At 38.4% G+C, this 20,015-nt stretch overlaps 2 protein-coding genes across 2 annotated transcripts in view; one reads left to right on the forward strand and one right to left on the reverse strand.

The window, feature by feature from the left end:
* The window catches only part of CFH (complement factor H), a 31,236-nt gene extending 22,102 nt beyond the window's left edge, over window positions 1-9,134 (forward strand). The window contains exons 16-24 of the mRNA XM_009999935.1: window positions 942-1,121; window positions 2,620-2,826; window positions 3,423-3,599; window positions 4,158-4,334; window positions 4,464-4,640; window positions 5,874-6,056; window positions 6,759-6,959; window positions 7,475-7,672; window positions 9,106-9,134. Of these exons, the coding sequence (XP_009998237.1) occupies window positions 942-1,121; window positions 2,620-2,826; window positions 3,423-3,599; window positions 4,158-4,334; window positions 4,464-4,640; window positions 5,874-6,056; window positions 6,759-6,959; window positions 7,475-7,672; window positions 9,106-9,134 (1,529 nt within the window). The remainder of the gene's footprint in view (window positions 1-941; window positions 1,122-2,619; window positions 2,827-3,422; window positions 3,600-4,157; window positions 4,335-4,463; window positions 4,641-5,873; window positions 6,057-6,758; window positions 6,960-7,474; window positions 7,673-9,105) is intronic.
* A 2,030-nt stretch (window positions 9,135-11,164) lies between these two features.
* The window catches only part of LOC104390705 (coagulation factor XIII B chain-like), a 9,927-nt gene continuing 1,076 nt past the window's right edge, over window positions 11,165-20,015 (reverse strand). The window contains exons 2-11 of the mRNA XM_009999896.1: window positions 18,981-19,181; window positions 18,333-18,518; window positions 17,737-17,913; window positions 17,418-17,594; window positions 15,911-16,090; window positions 15,482-15,577; window positions 14,622-14,804; window positions 12,790-12,993; window positions 12,063-12,245; window positions 11,165-11,376 (exon numbers count right to left, since the gene is read on the reverse strand). Of these exons, the coding sequence (XP_009998198.1) occupies window positions 11,165-11,376; window positions 12,063-12,245; window positions 12,790-12,993; window positions 14,622-14,804; window positions 15,482-15,577; window positions 15,911-16,090; window positions 17,418-17,594; window positions 17,737-17,913; window positions 18,333-18,518; window positions 18,981-19,181 (1,799 nt within the window). The remainder of the gene's footprint in view (window positions 11,377-12,062; window positions 12,246-12,789; window positions 12,994-14,621; window positions 14,805-15,481; window positions 15,578-15,910; window positions 16,091-17,417; window positions 17,595-17,736; window positions 17,914-18,332; window positions 18,519-18,980; window positions 19,182-20,015) is intronic.

A 20,015-nucleotide genomic window follows, 5' to 3' on the forward strand; every position in this document is an offset into this window, starting at 1 on the left:
GTAAACATTCAAAGCTTTTCTATTCCTGAATTTTCCTTTTCTTCTTTTTTTTTTCCTCCCTTCTATTTTTTTTTGCAATTGTTTCCTAGTGAAACAGTAAGAAAAAAGCTGTTGGCCAACTCAAAAGCACAGACCTAGAGGAACCTGCCCTTATCTAATACACACCAAAGGTCAAATGGCTACAGGATTGCCTTTATGTATAGCAGAGCAGGATATTGACTGTAGAAAAGTATGATTGCAAAACAGTCATCGCCTCTTGCCTGCTTTTGTTATACCAGATTAATGAAAAATAATGATTGGAAGTGGGAGAAGTAAACAGAGAGGCTCACTCGGGGGAGCATCCTCTTTCAAAATCAGGTGTCCCTACCTTCTCTGTTTTCTGGAACCACTAGAACCAACAAATAAGCTCTTGAGGTCTCCTTCTTCCTAGATCTACTTCCTTCTCTTACTTTTTCTTTCCTTTGGGAGGAGCAGCCGCTTGTTTCTTGAGTGGGAAAATTTAAGTTTATTTCTGTTTCCTTTTCTGATTGTCATTTAGCTCTGTCATCAGCTAAGTGTGAAGAAAAAAGCAACAACAAAAAACACAACAGGAACCCCAGAAGTTGGTCCAGTTTTCCTAAAGTAGTTCACCATAAGGAGGAATGGGAAGAGTACACCAAGGCGTGCAATTGCGTGTAAGGGAAGAGGAACTAGAAGAAACTCCAGCTTAGATTGGTGTAGGCAAATGTGACTGTTCTTTCTGTGAGGTTGAAAGCATATGAGCATCTGAAGGCAGCTCTGGTATTTCTCAAGCAGAGCAGAATTACCATGATATTAATTAAAGCTTGAGATAGCTACTGAAGAACTGTCATCAATGTTTTCTTGGGTGTTAGTGCTGTAATCTGTGATGAACTGTTATATTTTATTGTATGTTGTGTTATAACATGAGTATGTGTCCTTAGCTGAGCAGAGCAGATGCCCACCTCCACCTCAGTTGCCTGGTACTCAACAGATACCAGCTGGAAGAAATTACAAGCATGGAAGTAAAATAGCTATTTCATGTCAGAAGGATTTCCAGCTCATTGGTGTGAATGAAATAACATGTATAGATGGGAAATGGCAATCACCACCTCAATGTGTAGGTCAGTAGTGGATTATTTTTTTTCTACTTGTTTTATTATTCATTTCTGCGTTAATGCATTTGCAGTCACCATTAGCAGGAGGATGACGTTATTTATGTCATATTTATTGTTATGAACGGGTAACTGCAGGAAAGCAGTAGAATGTAAGTTGCTTATGACATGCAGTTAACCAACTGTTGAACAGTACATTTGTATCTATTTACACAGACTTATCTAAGATGGTATATAAAACTTTCAGGTAATCCCTTAAGAGATGTCTGGGGTTTTTTTTGTTTGTTTAGCTATTGCAGCTAGGAGTCTCAGTTTTCACTGGAGGCCTTTAAAAGTATGGAAAAACCTGTATTATTTATTTTTTAGTTGTAGTAGTACCAGCAATCTTTGTGTTTTTTAGTTTTTATTCTCTTTTGATTTTTCTCCTTTCTTTTTGTGGCTTCTTCCTGTAATCTTATTATATAAGTATAAATGTTATGGCGTAATTCAGGCCATCTGTTCTAAGAAATGCTGAGGAATCTAATCCAATGGTTAAAGTATTACTCGTGCAGGTGATAGATAACCTGTATGCAGAAGTTCATTAACAGCTAGAATAAAGTGTTTTCAGAAATGAGTAGGAGATACATGAGCACAGGACTAATGAGGTACCAGCTGGTAACTGATGTATGTAACATGCCAAACACTTTTAAGCTGCAAAATTCTGATGCCACATAGTTTCTCCTCTTTTGCATTGCCTTTAAGTCTCCATTTCCACTGATAAGTGGCAGATAGAAGAATAACCAAAAAATGCTTGAATTGTTAATAAAACAGCTATTACTGAAATAAAACTCCCAGTTACTGAACAGGAACTTTGACTATAATTAGATTTGTTGTATTGTGGAATTTAGTGCAAACATATGCTTTCACCTATTAACTAATAAAACCTAATTTATTAATAACTAAAAATACATATAAAATATAATTTAAATCCACCCACACTACAGTAGTATAGGACAAGAAAACATTGGGACAGCCCTGACTCAGGGGGGGCTTCATAGAGATTTAATCCATTGTATATATCAGGAAGTACATTAGAATGCTTTGTAATTTGTAGCCCCTTTTTCATTTTCATCCTATCATCACAAGACCCCTCAGGACATTGGTACAACTTTATTAATGGTGGAAAGATTTAATAGCTAATGTTCTAGGAACTCACTTCAAGTATCCCAAAACAAGATAATGTCTCTTTTGTTTCTCTGCATATTAAATTTTCCCTATTCTTGATGCTAAACTGTAACTGTATCTCCTTGGTATGAACTAGAAAAATGGCTTAAATCTAGTCCAAAGGAAAAGAGAGAAACTGCATGTAGGAAGGAAAGGAGAGAAAAGTTTTGATTTGTGCATCTTGTGTATGTTCATCTTCCTTTCAAGCCATTTAATTTATTATGATTTTTTTTTTTCTTTTTGGTTTTAGACAGCAAATGTCATTGGAATATTATTGCTTATCTGTGTTTTCCATATTTTCTAGAAAGACCATGTTTGCCACCACAACCTGTAGAATGTGCTGATGTTCCCAGGCTGGAAAATCGAAACTTTAAAATTAAAAAAGAAGGAAAAACAATTTATTTGTCTGGTGCTAGACTTAAGTATGTTTCTCATTCTGGATACACATTAGATGGACCATCAGAAATAACTTGTTCTATGGGAAAATGGACTTCATCTCCTACATGCTTGGGTAATATCAAAAGACACTTTTTTTGAAGTGCATTTAGCAATGAAATTGAAATAGTGCTGAACTAGAGGTTGACTAGTAAGAGCCAGTAACTATGTATTTTGCTGTGGAATCTTATTATCCCTTGTGGACGTCTTCAGAGTAATCCTGATTGGATGCAAGGCTGACTTTTTGAAAGCAGTTTAGTTTTTAAATATTCCTTTGTATTCTTGCAATCTTTGTTCACTTTATATCTCTGCTAGGTTAGTCCTGGGCACATCTTCATAATCCAGGGTTCTGTTTTCTACAGCGCCCACTAGTGACTAGGAGTTGCTTTGGTGCTTCACTGATGGAAACCACTTCTGTGTAGTGAGGGACAGAAACCTTTATTATTTACTGGCATGGTTAGGAATAGGATCTGAATATTTCAATGACTGAAGTCCATGCCTAATTAGGGGAATGATTTACTTAGTCTTTTGCATGCTACCTTTTATTTAAAATTTGCTGTCACTGGATGACTATGCTGATGAAAAAGCTATCTAAAGCATCTGTTTGCTGGAAACAGTACACCAATTCTGTTCTCACATCAGCACAAGCATCAGCTTTCTGTATCTTTTCAGAAATGCCTTGTGGAGAAATTCCAAATGTTGCCAATGCTCAAATTGAAGGCAGAAACAAGAAAATGTATGAGCCTGGTGAAACAATTCGCTACCAGTGTGATAAAGGGTTCCTGATCGTTGGACCCCCTGAAATTATTTGCAGGGAAGGAAACTGGACAGCACCACCTTTCTGTGAAGGTACAGGTTCTACTTCTAAGTAGTTTATGATCTTTCTTAGTCATTCATATTGGGAATTAAAATAAGGTCAACTCAGGCATGCAGATGAGTCAGGCCAATAGAGCCAACAAATGTCTTGTTTTGAACGGGTTGCTACAACAACTATTCTTCTCACTCTTGAGAAAGAACAAGCAAAACTACTGAGTAAAGAAATCATTTCCCTTGTGGGCTGAAGCTAGTAGCAGAAGCTTAGCCCACTGCTAAAATTAAGCAGAGAGAAGGTTTTAAAGAAATCACTTCACTCTCCAGCCCTTTGGCACACAATGCTTTACAGCATCAATCTGCACCTTCAGCTGACTTCTGCAAATCCTTTTCTCTTTTTATTCCCTTCAAAGGAAAAGACTGTGTGATAAAACACTGCAGAATAAAGACCATAATACCTTCCCTTTCTACTTGTAGAAAAAGATCTGCCTTACTCAAAACATTTTTGCTCATCAAGAGCAATGGCACTCTGGGAACACACATCATGTGATTATCATATTGCTGCACTACTGTTCTTGAAGGTATCTCTCTTTTCAGATGCTACCTGTGGAATTGCACCTCAAATCCCTAATGCTTATATTACAAGCGTTCAACAGGAGAGGTATCTACCTGGTGCCAGAGTGCAGTATGAATGTGAAAGCAATTATCAAATGATAGGTGGACATTATGTCACTTGTACAAATGGAGAATGGTCACAAGCACCAACCTGCAGAGGTAGGAATCTGTGTTTTCATCTGTTACCACTGAGAGAACTGTTTACCTAAACACTCTAAAGACTACTTTTTTTTACTTTTATTTTCTTTGTCTACCTGCAAATGTGACTGCAGCTCTGTCTCTTTTCAGATGTGACATGTGAACCTCCTCCAGAAATTGCTGGTGGTAAGGTTCAAGGTTTTAAAAAGTCAAGGTATTTGCCTGGAGAGAGTGCTCGCTATCAGTGCTGGCAAGGTTTTCAGGTGACAGGGGATTCCACTGTAGTGTGTCAGAATGGGACCTGGACAGAGCTGCCAAAGTGCAAAGGTAATTTTTCTCTCCCTCTTCATACAGTTGCCTGTCAGTGCGACTGTCATGAACCTGATTCAGTGGCATTTAATTACCGTGCACAAATGCAACATATGTGGCACACCCAGGTAAAAGCTGTTTTCCCAGGTATCTGTTCAGATGAGTTGACCAGCTGAGTGACTCAGGTGGCTTCACTTAAAAGAGCCCTATCTGGAAAACCACCCTGAAGCTGAGAGTGGTTGCTGGCCTTATCTAATTTTGAGATGCAACCCTTAGACTTTGTAGAGTCTCCTTTCTGTGCCTGCCTGATGAGAAGAGTGTGAGAAATTTTGCTGTCTGTGTTGGAGAACAGAGCCCAGAGCTTCCCTGCTAGTTGGCATCCATATAATGCAGATGATGCATTGCTATACTGAATGCCATGGAGCCAAATCAACTGTTAAATTTGAGACGTGAGCCAACACCTAGGTATTCTGTTGATGCTTCCTAAGACAGCATGAGTGCACTGAATAATCTCATTTGTTTTCATTAGACATACAGAAAGTTTAGGCACTTGAACCAAAACACCAGCATTTGTCTCAAACTCCACCCAGCTGGGAGCTGAAAGGTGTGCAGAACCAGCAGATGAATTAAAGCCAGGCTCGGTACTGTGGCTCCGAAACACAATAGCAAGTGCAGGGTCTCACTGCTGGTACCAAGGGATCTGGGTGTTCTCTGAAGATTTCTCAGTGCAAGGTCCATTGGAAGGCCAGACTTAGCAGTAGTGTGGTGCTTGAATAGGTACAGAAAAGTCCGTGAGGGAGCTTCAGGACTGGCATGTGTGAACAGGCCCAAGGGCCCACAGAGCCCAAGGGCTATCCCGTTAGTGACTGCAGGTCAGTGACAGTCATTTGCAATTGGATCCACTTTCCTCACTGCTCAGGCAGTGCAGAGAGGGGGGGGGGGTCAGGCTCTTCTGCAGAAAGAGGTGTGCCACACACTAGTGTTATGCAGCACCAGAAGAAGTCCTTCAGACAGCTGCAAGCACCTCAACCATGGACAAACAGGCTGAACTGGTAGTTGGGAGTCCCAGCACTGCAGACATTAGAAACACTTGCTTTTTTTTTTTTCACCTGATACATATTTGGTTTTCTCTCTGCTTTCCTCCATGTTTTTCATAGTACTGTCAATGTACTGTCCAGTAGTATTAGTAGCCAAGCATCCATTGCAATTATATTCTCATGGCTTTCTCTCTGATTGGAAATATTCTTCCAGGGAAAAGTGGGAAATGTGGCCCAGCACCAGTTATTGAAAATGGAGACATTCTTTCCTTCCCTGAGCAAGAGTATCCACAAGGTACAACTCTGCAATACAAATGCCCAAGTCTCTACATCCTGGAAGGATCTCAGTATATCACCTGTACTAATGGGCAGTGGACAGACCCTCCAGTTTGCCTAGGTAGGTTGAAGGATGTACTGAGTGGCCAAAGGCTGTATGCCTGCCCCCGTTTTCTTTTTCTTAGCTCCTGAGGGCATCACTTGTGCAGCAGCATTTGTGCTGGGGCTGCAGTGCTAGCAGGGCAGAACCACAAAGCATCCTTCTTTTGTTCAAAAGGAGTTTTTTTCTTGAAGTTAGCTCATGTAGTCCCCTCTGCTGCTTGCCATCTCTTGCCGCAAGTTTGGGAGGACGGGAGTTCGGCTGAACCCCTCTGTTTTAGAAGATCTCCCTCACTCTGCAGGGCTCCTGACCTGTGGACATTGCCACTCTAAGCAGGCTGCACGCGGGAAGGATGGGTCTGATTGCATGGCAGTGCTGCGGAAAGGGGGGGAGGGTGGTCCACAACACGGCCACAAAGAAACAAATTTAGAGACGTGCTGGGCAGAAGCAAATAAGGCATCTCAAAAAAGACAGAGAAGTTAATTATGCCTGGTGAGTTCCTCTTCCTGTGCTTCTCCATATCTCCATGTGGGGGTCTCAGCCATGGTCTATGTTCCCTTTAGGCTGGCTGTGAATGTCATTCCTGTTGAAAGTAACAGAGGTTCAGCACAAATAGCTGGAAGTGTTTTGTGGTGTGAAGAACTTCTGTAGGCGATAGGGGAAAAAAGTTACCTGTGGTGCATCTGTATCAAGTGATGACACTCTTCTCTTGCCTTTTTCAAGTCGCCTGCACAGCAACTGAAGAAGACATGGGCAGAAACAATATTGAGCTGAAATGGCGCAGAACAACAAAGCTGTATTCCACATCGGGTGACGTTATTGAATTTCAGTGCAAAAGAGGGTATTTGGAGGACCCTGCCTCTCCCCCGTTCAGAGCACGTTGTATGGAAGGAACGATAGAATATCCACTATGCAAGCCAGGCAGTAAGTAATCTCCACTGCAGCTTAGCTGCTGTGTTGTTGCATTTTTAGAGTTGAAGGTGAAAGCCTTTAGCTTTCTTGAAGCAACACCTGGGGAGGAGCCAGGGTATGGGCACATCCTGTAAGCTGCAGACATTGTGGGTGCAAACTAGAACATAGCAGGTTCCACGTAAACATCAGAAAAAAACTTCTTTACTGTGAGAGTGACAGAGCACTGGAACAGGCTGCCCAGAGAGGTTGTGGAGTCTCCTTCTCTGGAGAGTTTAAAAACCCCTCTGGATGTGTTTCTGTGTGACCTGCCCGAGGTGATCCTGCTCTGTCAGGGGAGTTGGACTAGGTGATCTTTCAAGGTCCCTTCCAACCCCTGTGATTGTGGGACAGTGCCCCAGGAAGCTGTTAACTGGTGTACCTGAGCTGGAAAGGCTGCTGGCAAAGGGCTCACAGCTGGTACAGAGTTTCAGAGCATCAGTTGTCCAGCAAGAGGTGTACAGGCAAATAATTCAAGTATTTTTTTCCAGAAATCTGTACAGTGAATGAGACTTCTATGGAAACAAATCATATTCAACTACGGTCATCAGGCTGGTCAAACATTTACACCTATCAGACTGGAGATTATATTTTATTTGAATGCAAATGGTTTCACAGACAAGTTTCAGAAACTGAGAAATTTACAGCAAAGTGCTGCGATGGAGTGATTGAGTATCCAACATGTAAATGTAAGTGCTCAATGCCAAGGACATGGGGAGGCACAGGGGAGCATCTAGGAGGCAGCTTTTCTGAAAGTGCCTGTCCAGCTGCTCTGAGGAACCACTGTGGTGGGTCAAGCTTGGTCTTCACAGATTTTCCCCTTTTTTCTCTTTCTGCTGCAGACTGGACTGGATAAATGAAAATGGCATGAAGGAGCTCAGCTGTGGAAAAGAAAGATCCTTCAACAAACCCATTGATCTCAACTCAGTTTTTCCTGGCATTTCTTAGTTTGCTGTGCTTTGTTTGCAGCTTAGCCAATGTTCTGTCTTGGAATTTGTTATTGTTCTTTTTGGTTTTTGATGATCGTGTTTACATTTTATCCACGTTTTATCAATTTTTGCAACTGCATTTACATTTTGTAAATGTGTTTGCATTTTATCCATCCAAGCGGCTGTACTTACATTTTTATGCATTCTATATTGATCTGTTATTTTTCATTAGCAATTGTGTCCTGAAATAGAATTAAAGCCCACAGGTAGTTTGGTTATCATCAAGTAGAGTGTTTAGTGTTGTCTGTTCTTAGCTTCTTCTCCATGCGCTTGCCTGGAAACTACCCTGGGGTCACGGTGGTGGTGATTGTCCTGACAGCCTGATCAGGGTGAGCAAGTGAGGGGAGTCTTCTGAAAGTGACTCAGGTAAGTCTCTACATCACAGACCCAGTGCTTATGGGGGACTTGAGCCTCCCTGACATTTGATGATAGGGCAAGATGTTGGGACACAAATAGTTGGGATTTCCAGCTGAAGGCAAGAGGTACTTTTTAGTCCAGATCCTGGAATGGGAGCTGCCACTTAAGATTTTTTGAAAACCCATGTGGACAGCCCACCTTGTACTGTGCAGCAAGGTGTAATAATTTTGCATTGGCTGTTGGTGCCTTCATCTCAGAGGGCTTTTTTCTTTAACTTCATTTAATTTCACCAAGATCATGAAAATCAACTAAACCAGCATACTGTGTGTGTATAGGGAAAGGAGCCTATCTGAATATTCATGTGAGGTATTAATAGGCGTTGATTTCTTTCTAAGGAAATTAAGAAAGAAATAATTCTTCTGTTGTTTCTTTTGCTGGATGATAAGGAAGGTTTCAGAACAGCAAGATCTTTGCTTTGGCATCTCCATAACCAGACATAGTCTTCTTAGAATAAAATGTGAAGAGAACAAAGGTGAGCTGACTCCCTGAGCACAGGTCAGGTCTGTTTTTGCAGGGACCTGCTGTTCAAGACAAAATAAATCAATGCTGAAGTTCTTCTATAACGGTGTGCTCCAAAGTGAGGTGCTTGCACCCCAAAGTGTTTAGAAGATGATCCATGGGGATGCAGGAAGAAAATATTAAACTACTATTTTATATATATAGTTTTGTAAAAAAAAATAAAATTAAATTTTGTGTTACTGATATTTAATATTCAGATTTTGACAGTGATGAGTTCTCAAACTAACCCTCACATAATGGACAAGTAGCTTAAAAAGATTCTTTGCAAAGAAACTGCAGACAAACACAAGCAAATGACAAGAAAATGGCATGGATGACAATTGTGCTCCTAGTATGACCTCTTATCAGCCACACTGAGGTACAAACAAGATCTGTCTAGTTGCAATTGACAAGAAGTGTATAAAGAAAAATTAGAAATTGTGAAGACTATTTGAAATATTAATTTAAATCTGCTATTGTTAATGATGAACTTTGCCCTTAATACATTGTGCCTTAAGATACTAGATAATGCTAGCAAGACATTTAAAAATAAGTATCCAGAACATGAATACAAACCTCTACAATTGTTTTAGTGATGCTTTAAGTCATAATCTACTCAACCCAGTACTTCAACAAATTTTGTTATTGCCAGTCACTATTTGGATATACAGTTGAGATGACCTGGGTGATGGTGATTTTCTTGAGAATATACTTCCACCATCTGGGAAATGGGGATTGCCACCTTCTTCTGATAATGGAAATATCACTATCTTCCCTTTGAAAGAATATACAGTGGAATTTGGATATCAGTATTTCTGTGAAATTAAGGAGAATAATATTGTCAGACAGAATGCTGGTCTACCAAAGAGACCTCCTACTTAGGTTGTTGAAGATGTGTATTCTGTAAAACAAGATACAAAAAAGAAATACAAATAAAATAGAACTAGAAAGATACAAAAGTTACTTATATTTTTAACAATAAGTGCCTTTAAATTGCAAGCCCCAACAAACCACCATGGAAAAAGGTATCTAATTTTATGTGAAGAGCAGCTCTGTCCCATGATCTCTATTTTTACTGAGCAAGCATGCCAAGAGAGAACGAGCTTCACAAGCTGTTCATTGCTTCACATGACAAAGAATAACATTTTTTAAATTTCCTTACTGAAAATCATTAATGTGTTAATAAAACCATACTGTATTTTAATAAAGTCACTAATATTTCATTGCATTATTGAAACTCATGTTTCCTTCATTTATTAACTTATTTAATAAAAAGTTGTTATATTTTCCCTGTTTGCCTAAGAAGACAGGAATTCTATTATGCACCAAAGTAAAAATATTGAGACAAGAATGGCATGGATTATTATTTGATAATCTAATCCTTAATTATATTACAACAGAAGAAGCAAAAACGTAAATAGCCTTTTTTTTCGTCTCTGCTGAATTGACATACATCCTCATTAGATACAAAGAGAAACAAAACTAAGCTAAAACAAATGTCAAAGTCTGCAAATGCTTTTGCTTACTGTGGGGCCCAAGGGTGCTTTCCCTGTGAACATGAAAGCCCCAGCACTGCTGAGGGCAGTGCCACAGCAAGACAGCTGCAGTAGCTCTCAAGGAGCACGGCCAGCTTTCTCCACGATTCTTAAGCCCCCCCTCCACTTCCTCTGGATGTACATTTAATGCTGGATGTTTGTGAGCACTGGACAGGATAGGGTAGATTACAGAAATGGAGACAGCATGTTTTTGATGAACATCGAGGCAGAGAATGCATCAAGTACTTCAGCTTCATGTGAGGCAGCTGTCACTAAATCACCTACCCCCTTCAATGACAGGTCACATTTTTGTTTTTCATTGTTTTAGCGCTGTTGCAGTAACAGAACACATTATTGTGACCCTTAATTTCCACTGCAGGTGTCACTCTAGGTGAGCTTCAGCTGTCCTAACACTATCCATACATGCCAAGGCAATGCCATGGACAGTTCACCTAAAGCCACATGACGGCTCTTTTCTCAAGTCCTCCAGATTGTGATGCATCCTCAAGTTAATCACTGTAAGCCTTACAAAACTACACCTTAAATTTTTCATGCATATGCCAATATTGCATTCTGCTGCTGCATTCCCAGTCCTCGTAACACAAAGCACTTTCACTAAACACTCATTTCTCAAAGCTGACTGCAGTGGTCTTGAAAAATCTGAGGCCATCTTAATTCATCTGTTAATGCCAGATAAAGAACATGTACATACCTTTCCTGTAGGCTTTCCTTAAGTCCATACTTAGCTTCCTCTTTCAACACATCTTGGATACGCCAGCTGTCCTCTCTTACACTGCACTTCAAATAAAGTTGTACCAGATTCTGCTCCAAAATGGTTCTCTTTACAGTAAAATCCAACATAATCCCCATGGTAAAAGTGAAGTTGATTTTCATAGATCCCTTGCAGCAGCACATTATTTTTCTCCATTTCTTTTTTTGACAAAGTACATGGCTCTAAAGAAGAGAGACATAATTGTTATTAATAAATAATTTCTTTTTGAAACCACATTATTTTTACTAGTCTACACTAAGACTAGATTATTTCCCATTCTCTTAATATATTATACATTAAATCATTGCATTTTTAGATACTGTAGATATGTTATATTTAAGGGAAAAAACAAACATTAAAACTTTCATCTCTAACTGAAAAACAACTGAAGTTCAGATCTGAAAGTTCTAGTTGACAATACTCAATTTATAAATTCTAATTCTCTGAAGTTAGAGTGTTGGGGTTGTTCAGCCTGGAGAAAAGAAGGCTCCAGGGAGAACTTATTGCAACTTTTCACTAATTAAAGGAGGTTTTTAAGAAAGATGAGAATAGGATTTTTAGTAGAGCCTGTAGTGATAGGACAAGGGGTAATGGTTTTATTTAGACTAGATATAAGGAAGACATTTTTTACAAGGGTGGCAAAACACTGGAACAAATTGCTAAGAGATGTCGTAAATGTCCCAACCCTGGAAACATTCAAGGTCAGGTTGGACAGGGCTCTGAGCAACCTCATCTAGTTGAAGATGTCCCTGCTTATTGCAGGGTGGTTGGACTAAATGAACTTTAAAGGTCCCTTGAATTCCTAAGATCCCTATCATTCTATGAATTATAGAGAGAAGTGCATGCTTATTTATATTACCACATCTACCTATACAAACTGGTGGTGAAGTCCACTGTCCTTCAGAACAGTAGATTCTCTCAGATCCTTGCAAAAAATGATAGTCAAAGCAATTATACTGAACTGAAGAACCACTCTCATACTGGGTCAGGGGTGGGAGAATAAGAGCTCCATTCACAATCGAAGGTGGAGAGTCACATTTTGATCCAGGAGCTAGAATAACATTAAAAACATTTGAGAAACATTCAGCTTCAGAAACTTAACAAATCAGCAGCTTTAAATGCTTGGGGTTAGACTAAATGATCTTTCGAGGTTCCTTCCAACCCCTAAGATTCTGTGATTCTGTGAAATGCCTGTCAACACTGGTTATCTATCAACTCTCAGTGTATTTTCTTTCATTATGTCTCAGATCAGAATGTACTCTCCTGCTTAAATTTAACCATAGGAAATCCCTTGTGTGCATTTAACGGTTTACAGCTATCTTTCTACAGAGCTTTTAGTTCCCTTGGCTTGGAGAAGACCTCCTCCCTCCTTTCTATAGCCTTCCCTATCGAAGGAAGGTGGTTTGGTTTTCCATGCTTGGATGTAACTAACAATATAGCTGTCTTGTGCAAGGATACCTGTGTATATGGGTATTGTTGAATCCTAAACACCTATTACTTACAACAGACTCTAGGTCTGCACTGCCAAAGCAAATCGTTTCTAAATAGCTCTGAGACCAATGAATTAAAAAGGCGATTAAAAAGTATAGTTTTACCTTGCATAATGCATTTTGGATATTTCAGTCTGCCCTGGTTACACTGTGTCCTCCCAGGAGACAGAGTGGGAGCCTCCAGAAAACTGTATCCCTGTTTACATTCAAACTCTATGAGATCACCATGTCGGAAAATCAATTCTTCCTGACTCCATTTCAACGCTATGTTGTTGCTGTTCATATCAGTTACATTAAGAGTGCATGGCTCTAGGGGAAAAAAAAAAGCGTACTTCAATAAAAAGCAATCTTAAGTGATTTTCTTTGCTCCATATTGTAGGAGTTGTACAAGTATTTGTAAATAAATGGCAGCTTGGGTTTACCACTGCAGAAGAAAAAAATTTCTTTACTGTAACTTGAAAGGACTTTTTATAATAAAAATAGTCATCTATCAAAATTAACCTGTCAGATTTGGCTGGCAGATTTAGTGAGCCCTTTGAGGATATTACTAGTTAATACAAAGGACATTTAAACTGTTAACCTAATTAAGTATTTTGACAGTTCCTTTTTCTTGGCTTTTTTTCTTCGTTGTGTCATTGTTAAAATAATTTAGAGATTTCCAAAAACCTTTTGGAAGTTTTTAGTTCTTCTTTGGGCTTCTGATTATTTAAGGCCAATATTGGTTTGGTTGCTTTCTGACAGGTTTCTTAGTGCCATGATCACATGAGGCAGCCCAGCTTTACATGAGACAGCTTTTGAAACCACTGTTGAACTTCAATAATGCCTGACAGAGGGACAGTAATAAAAATACATTTCTACAAGTTCCACAAGAATCACTGCTTGATAGAGACCCTTATTAGCACCTTGCTGAGGGAAAGACAAGGAGAAATCAGTTATTACATGGTTCTGGTGACAGCACCATAACAACAAATTGATATCAATGTTTTCCTGAAAAAAACTACTGTATGTGCTCTTTCTGGTCTGATTAGGTGAGGGTTGAAAAGAAGTATCAGAAAACATGGAAAGGATGATGTGGTTATTTGATGCCTAGGAGAAAAACATGCATAGGAAATGAGGTTTTTTTACTTCACAGGATTTGTTAATTTTGAGTGCTGTTGTTAATTTTAATGCTAATCTGTACCTTTCAATCCAGGTGAGGTACATTTTATTGATTTAGAAATATGCACTTAAAACTGAACTGGTTATTTATTTGCATTTTCACAGCAGGTTAAAAACTTGAATTGAGTCAATTTAACAAGGGATGCTAGTAAAATAGAATATTTAATTACAGAAAGGAAGAAAAGATAAACAAGCAATCCTTGTAGATCATCAGAAGTAGTATTTCTGCCAGTTTAGGTGAATTCCTAATGGAAGTTCTATAGATTGGTTTGAACAGCATATGTAAGAGCAACACAGAAAAATGAGAAAGCCCAGAATGAAATTACAAGGACATATAATAGAAAACAAAGGCTGAAGGTTTAAAAATGAAAGTCCAAGAAGTCACTGTATTCCTTGTTAATCATATCTGAAAGCCATTTTGCCAATGGCTGCAGTCATTCCTTCTAAACATCAATTGAAGGTCAGGAAGAAATTCACTGAATGAAGAATGTGTGAGTAATAAATTAAGAGAATCCTCCTAGGTAACAGGGATAGCTATGTGCTACTATTGCTCACTCAGGAAAACGAGGACTCTTTAACTGGGTGTTTTTAAGAACAGGCCAGAGGATATTGAGCAGGACTGGCCTAGCCATTCTTAATTGTGGTCCATCCCCATGTTTTTTCAATCTTTATCGACTGAAATGAAAGAGAAAAAGGTGGCCATGAAAGAATTTTCTATAGGTTCTCTCCAGTTTTACCTTTCTATAATATACATGACAAAGTTTTTTTACAAAACTTACCTAAGCAAGTTGGTTGCTCTGTCCAGTTCCCTTGTTCACAGTAAACAGTACTAGGTCCATCCAAAAAATAGTAATGCTGACATCCGTATTCTACTGAGGAACCGTTTTTGTAACTTGTCAGGAATGGACCAAGAATAAGACCATTTTTAATCACAGGTGGAGAAGTACAGTCTTGCTGCGTTTCTAATATGAGGTAGGGAGATAGGTAATTAGACCTTTAAAACAACTTCCAACACTAGTGTATCAGACTAATAATAGCAGAAAAAAAATCCATACAACTAAAAAGTAATCCAATATAATTTCTTTTTCAAATTTTGTATTCAGAAACTCTACACTTGCCTGTAACGCATTGGAGACAGGCATTCTATTTTCCTCTACACTTCTTATCTGAATCTGCACTTGACTGCTGTTTTACACTCAATTTAGATTAGGTCTTTATCTGTGATGGAACAGTATTTATTATTTATTGTTGCTTGAAATGTTTAGCTCGTGTGTGATGCAAAATAAACAAAAGAAACCTCATTGGAACTACTAATCAAAGGATCAGCAAAACACTCATAAATTTGCACGATCAGACATAAACAGAAGGGATACAAAATAATTGAAGGCAAATGCTAATGTATTAAATAAAATTACAAATACAGCAAAGGCTTATAGGTTTAGTTTATAATCACTAGAAACAAGCAACAGTGTGGCCTGTCATTCCTTCAGACTGCTACCTTGACATCTGTAGCCCAAGCAAATGTTTTCAAGAGTAAGGAGCTGTACTATAGCAAAAGGAGAGCAAACATAGTGATAAAATGCCTATAATGGCATGGCAGAGTACTGAAGTCCCTCTTAAATAGAAAAGCAGTGTTCACCTACTGTATCTTCCTTGCCATATGTGTTGCTTGCCTTTATTGCTCCATCTCCCTTGAGCGATGGTGGTGCCTCAGATTCCCATTTATCCATAGTTCCTATAATGACAGGAGAAACTTTGAACCAGTTTTCTCAGAAATAACTCATTTTCAAATACCAAAACAGACACTGATGCATTTTGAGGGTAATAAAATCAATATTCCAGACAACTACACAACACGGATGTCAGTTAAATTCTCCAAGCCCATCCTTTCTATTTAATGTGGGAACAATGGATTGTCTGCAAACCATGCAGCACTTTACCTCTTGGGCATTTCTACCAGACAAGATGAACAGCTTTGTGGCTATGGAAACTGAGGATCTCCAGAAAATTAAGGCATTGTTAGAAGAACCGTTTCTGTTCAGTTGTCAATGTTCACAAAAGTACTAACCTATACAAACAGGGGGTGATGTCCATTTTCCTTTGACACAGTGGATTTCCTCAGGTCCTTTTATTTCAAAAGTACTTTGACACTGTATATGAACTCTGTCTCCATTACGGTATGTTCTTCTATGTGTGATGATACGGGAATGAGGAGGAAGTGGTGGTGGGGGACATTTGTTTTTTACATCTGAAAACAGAATTTTAAAACCCGTATTTTCTCACTAATCAAAACCATGTACACAATTAATATTACTGTACAGTATGCAAGGCTATCACTCAAAGGACATTTTTGGTTGATCCAGAGTAATTGCTTAGTCTCATTTTCTTAAAAAAATGGGAGACCAGAACTAAAAAGTAATTTTACATTCAACAAATGTAAAATAGAGATATTATGCTAGTGCACTGCTACAAACAGGTTTGTAATTTCCCCACATAGACTTAAAGTGTTCTTTAAAGGATTTCAGGAAATACAGATTTTCCATAACCTCCATCGGTATAATATTTAAAGCAGCTTATGTATTAATTCTAATGATAGTGAAGCAACAATAACCATAACCCATTTCCTATCCCCAAATTAAGTTTAAAATTACTGTATCCTTAAAACTCTATTTAGGCCATGTTTTCTCCTGAGCACCCCACCTTCTCTGCACTCACTCCAGGAAAATTCCTCCTGGGGACCTAAAACCTGCCATTTAATTGACAGATTCCAATACATTTTAAATGCTGCTGTATCTTCCGGAAAAGGAAGATGAACTTCATCTTTGTACTCAGTCTTCTACAAGATTAGCTATAAAGGTATTACAAAACACTAAAGCTCAGAAGTAATCCTCCTAAAAGTGAAAATATCTAGGTAAGAAAATGACCCACAACTATCAAGGTATGGTGAACAATGTTGTAAATTCTCAGCTAGTTTAAGCTTTGATTTGTACCGTTTTCTGCTGCATACTGTATCTCATCTGGTTCACTAGATCTATACTTCTTTTGAAATTTTCTTTTCTAAGAATCTCCATTATCCTTCAATGACTGGGGAAGAGATAGTAATTGATAATGGTGTATTTCTGTCCTCAGGATGACCATTTCAGTTAATTTCATTGGAAACACCTAGTTTGTTGAGGCTGAAAAACTTAGGAGGAATTTGTTACAATTTTTTTTCTTTTATGCCTCTCAAGAGGCATGTTGCCACCACATAAAGCAGGATTAAACATGCTTGAGTAAATCTTCATGTAATCTGAACATGGTTTAACTTAAGCTTTAGGGGCAGAACAGCTTCCCTGGAATTGATTCCTGCTTCTCCAGGATACAATGTCAGCAAGAGTAGGCATCTGCTCTATCGTTAGACTGCACTGAAATCTAATTCCACTTATCATTCCCTCCCTCTCTGCCAAGGCTCCATTCCTTTCAGTTAACACTTGATTAGGCTATAGGCTAGGAATCAATACAAAAAGCATTTAATGAAGGAAGGTGCTACTATTTCATCAAGAATTTGACATAGTAAAACTATAAAAATACGGTACCTTCACACACTGGAGGGTCTGGATGCCATCCAAAATGGAAACATTGAATTAGGTCAAATTCACTGATAGAATAATTTTTCTCACAGAAGAAGTGAACTACATCTCCCTCTTCATAGATTTTCTTCACAGGATAGAAACCTCCATGTGTCATTGCACTCAAAGAGGAGCAAGTTATTTCTAGGAAGAAAACACCCAGCAGTGAAAAGGAGTTGAGGAAGACCCTCCCCCAACAGCTTATAAAACAAGCCTTTTTAAAAATTTTTGTTCATTTTTAGAATAAATCACATTTCAAACAATTATTTTCCAGACCATTACATACTAGTGCAGCTTGGAGGAAGGGACCACCCATGTGTTAAACACACTGCTTCTTCTGTACTGTTTCCTCCTGCAGTATAATATCCCTCATCACATTTGTATCGCAGTGTTTCATTCAGTCGAAGCTCTAGTTGGGCTGTGAAGTAGCTGCCATGAGACAAATTGGGTACTTGACATGACTCTAAAATAAACAAACCATAATAACTGCTCGTTTCAAGCTATTAAAGTTTTCCTTACAGACACCTTAAAAGCAGTCACATCCAAAGCAAAATTTTTGCAAGTAATGAGTAATTAGAAATGCAGTAGTTTACACAAGTTTTCTAGTCATCATTTAGGAAGAAAGTTTGGATGGCAATGAGTTTATTTGAAACAATGTGGTTTAATTTCTACCAATTCCTTCCACTATCTATATATATATACAAAAAACTAGCAGCATGACAAATCTGAAGACTTCTTCCCAAGAGGTACAGCTGAAAACCTCTTTTAGGAGTACTCCCATGATAAGCTGACACAGGCAGTTTGGCCCTATGGGTACAGCCAGGATGGTAGAACTGAATACATGTAAGACAGACTATACAGGAGAAAAATGTAGAATCCTACCAATTTTCTTAGAACAGCTTGGCTGTGAGGACCATCCTTCTGGCTGACATTGTACTGTATCTTCAGTACCACCCCCTGGAGGGTGGTAGCCTGGATTACATTTGTATTGCAGTTTCTCATGGATTTTGAAGTACGTTTCTGTACCGTAAAAAAAGCCATTTTCCAAAAAAGGCTTGGTGCACTTTTCTAAATTAAAGGAGACATGTTGGTTAGAAAAAAAGAATTAACAGAATATTTTTCTTCTGTAGTAAATAAAAGAAGAAGTTTTTAGCTATCCTGATCTAAGCTTGTTTTCTTGATCTACTGAAGAAACTCTTGCACAATCATCAAACAACGTATCAAACTGAGGGTAGTAACATAGCACACAACCAAGGAAGGCCAGGGTGGCTCTAGAGGATATTCCTCTGAGGGGAAATTATTTGTTTTTGCAAAATAAAGTATCTTAAAAGTCCTTAAAATATGTATTACTGTAAAAACATTACTGATATAAACACACGCAGTTTGCACACATGAAGGACTGATTTCACTTTGTCCTAAATTAGACATTTTATCCCTCTTCTTACGCAGCTTATGTTCCACTATATTCAAGAAAATTCAGCTAGAAGTTTCCTGCTAGAAGCAGGAACCAGATGGATAAAGCTAACTCACTGTAGCATCGTGGCACTGGAGACCACCCTTTTGCTGCACATGTTATTCTTCCATCTTGAGTCCCCATCTCAGTCGTATAACCAACCAGACAAGAATAGGAAAGTTTCTTTTCCTTACGCATAGGGAAATAGTAACTTCTGAAATTATAATAGTACTGGGCAATCTCTCCATTTTCTATGTGTGGTAAATCACAAGGTTGATCTGAAAAATAATAAGTATATTTCTCACTAAAAATCTCAGTCCAGATGTGAACTTTCTTTTTGCATTAATGTATTTAATATCTGTTGGATTAATTCAGCCCCTCAAATAAGGTGAACGAAATTCTGAATGCTTACAAGCATGAAGGGTCTTGTAAATTCACCAGCTTTTGTTCTTTAGGTTCACAGGAACATCAGCTGTAGAATGAAACTTCCTAATGTGAACGGGGTAAAACCCACACAGGACACATTTATTTAACTCTGTTTATCCCAGAAGATGTAAGCATGAGCACTTCTTGCTGCATAAACATACTGATGCCTGCTCTAAAATACTGTGGCAACAGTGTCAAGAAAACCTAACTATAGCTACTCATCCAGCAAACATTATCAGAACAGTCTGAGAGACTGCCAGGAGCTAGGAGCTAGGCTTGCTGAAGAAAGGGAATTTTAGAACAATCAATGGAAAAGAAAGAAGAAATTAAAGTTATTACAAGAACAAACAAAAATAAAGAGCAAAATTCAAAACAAAACAAAACAAATAATAATAAAGAAAACCTTTAGCAGGTATCGTCCTGAATATTACATTGTTATTTAAAAATAATTTAAAAAAAAACACAAAACAAAAATCCGAAACACACACCAGAACAAAAACCCAACAAAAAGCAATACTTATGTTTAGATTGCTTATAAAGGTGTCCTTTGTGTCTTAAAAATTCTCTCCATGGTATTACAAAGAAATCTAACCTGATTCAAGTTTTAAAAACTGAACCACTGATGAGTCTCTTTATAATTGGGGAGAATTTTCCCACAAGTTGGCACTGCTGCATTCTCCCTACAC

The sequence above is a fragment of the Chaetura pelagica genome, unplaced genomic scaffold, assembly GCF_000747805.2.
Source record: "Chaetura pelagica isolate M959 unplaced genomic scaffold, ChaPel_1.0 scaffold246, whole genome shotgun sequence".
Lineage (NCBI taxonomy): Eukaryota > Metazoa > Chordata > Aves > Apodiformes > Apodidae > Chaetura > Chaetura pelagica.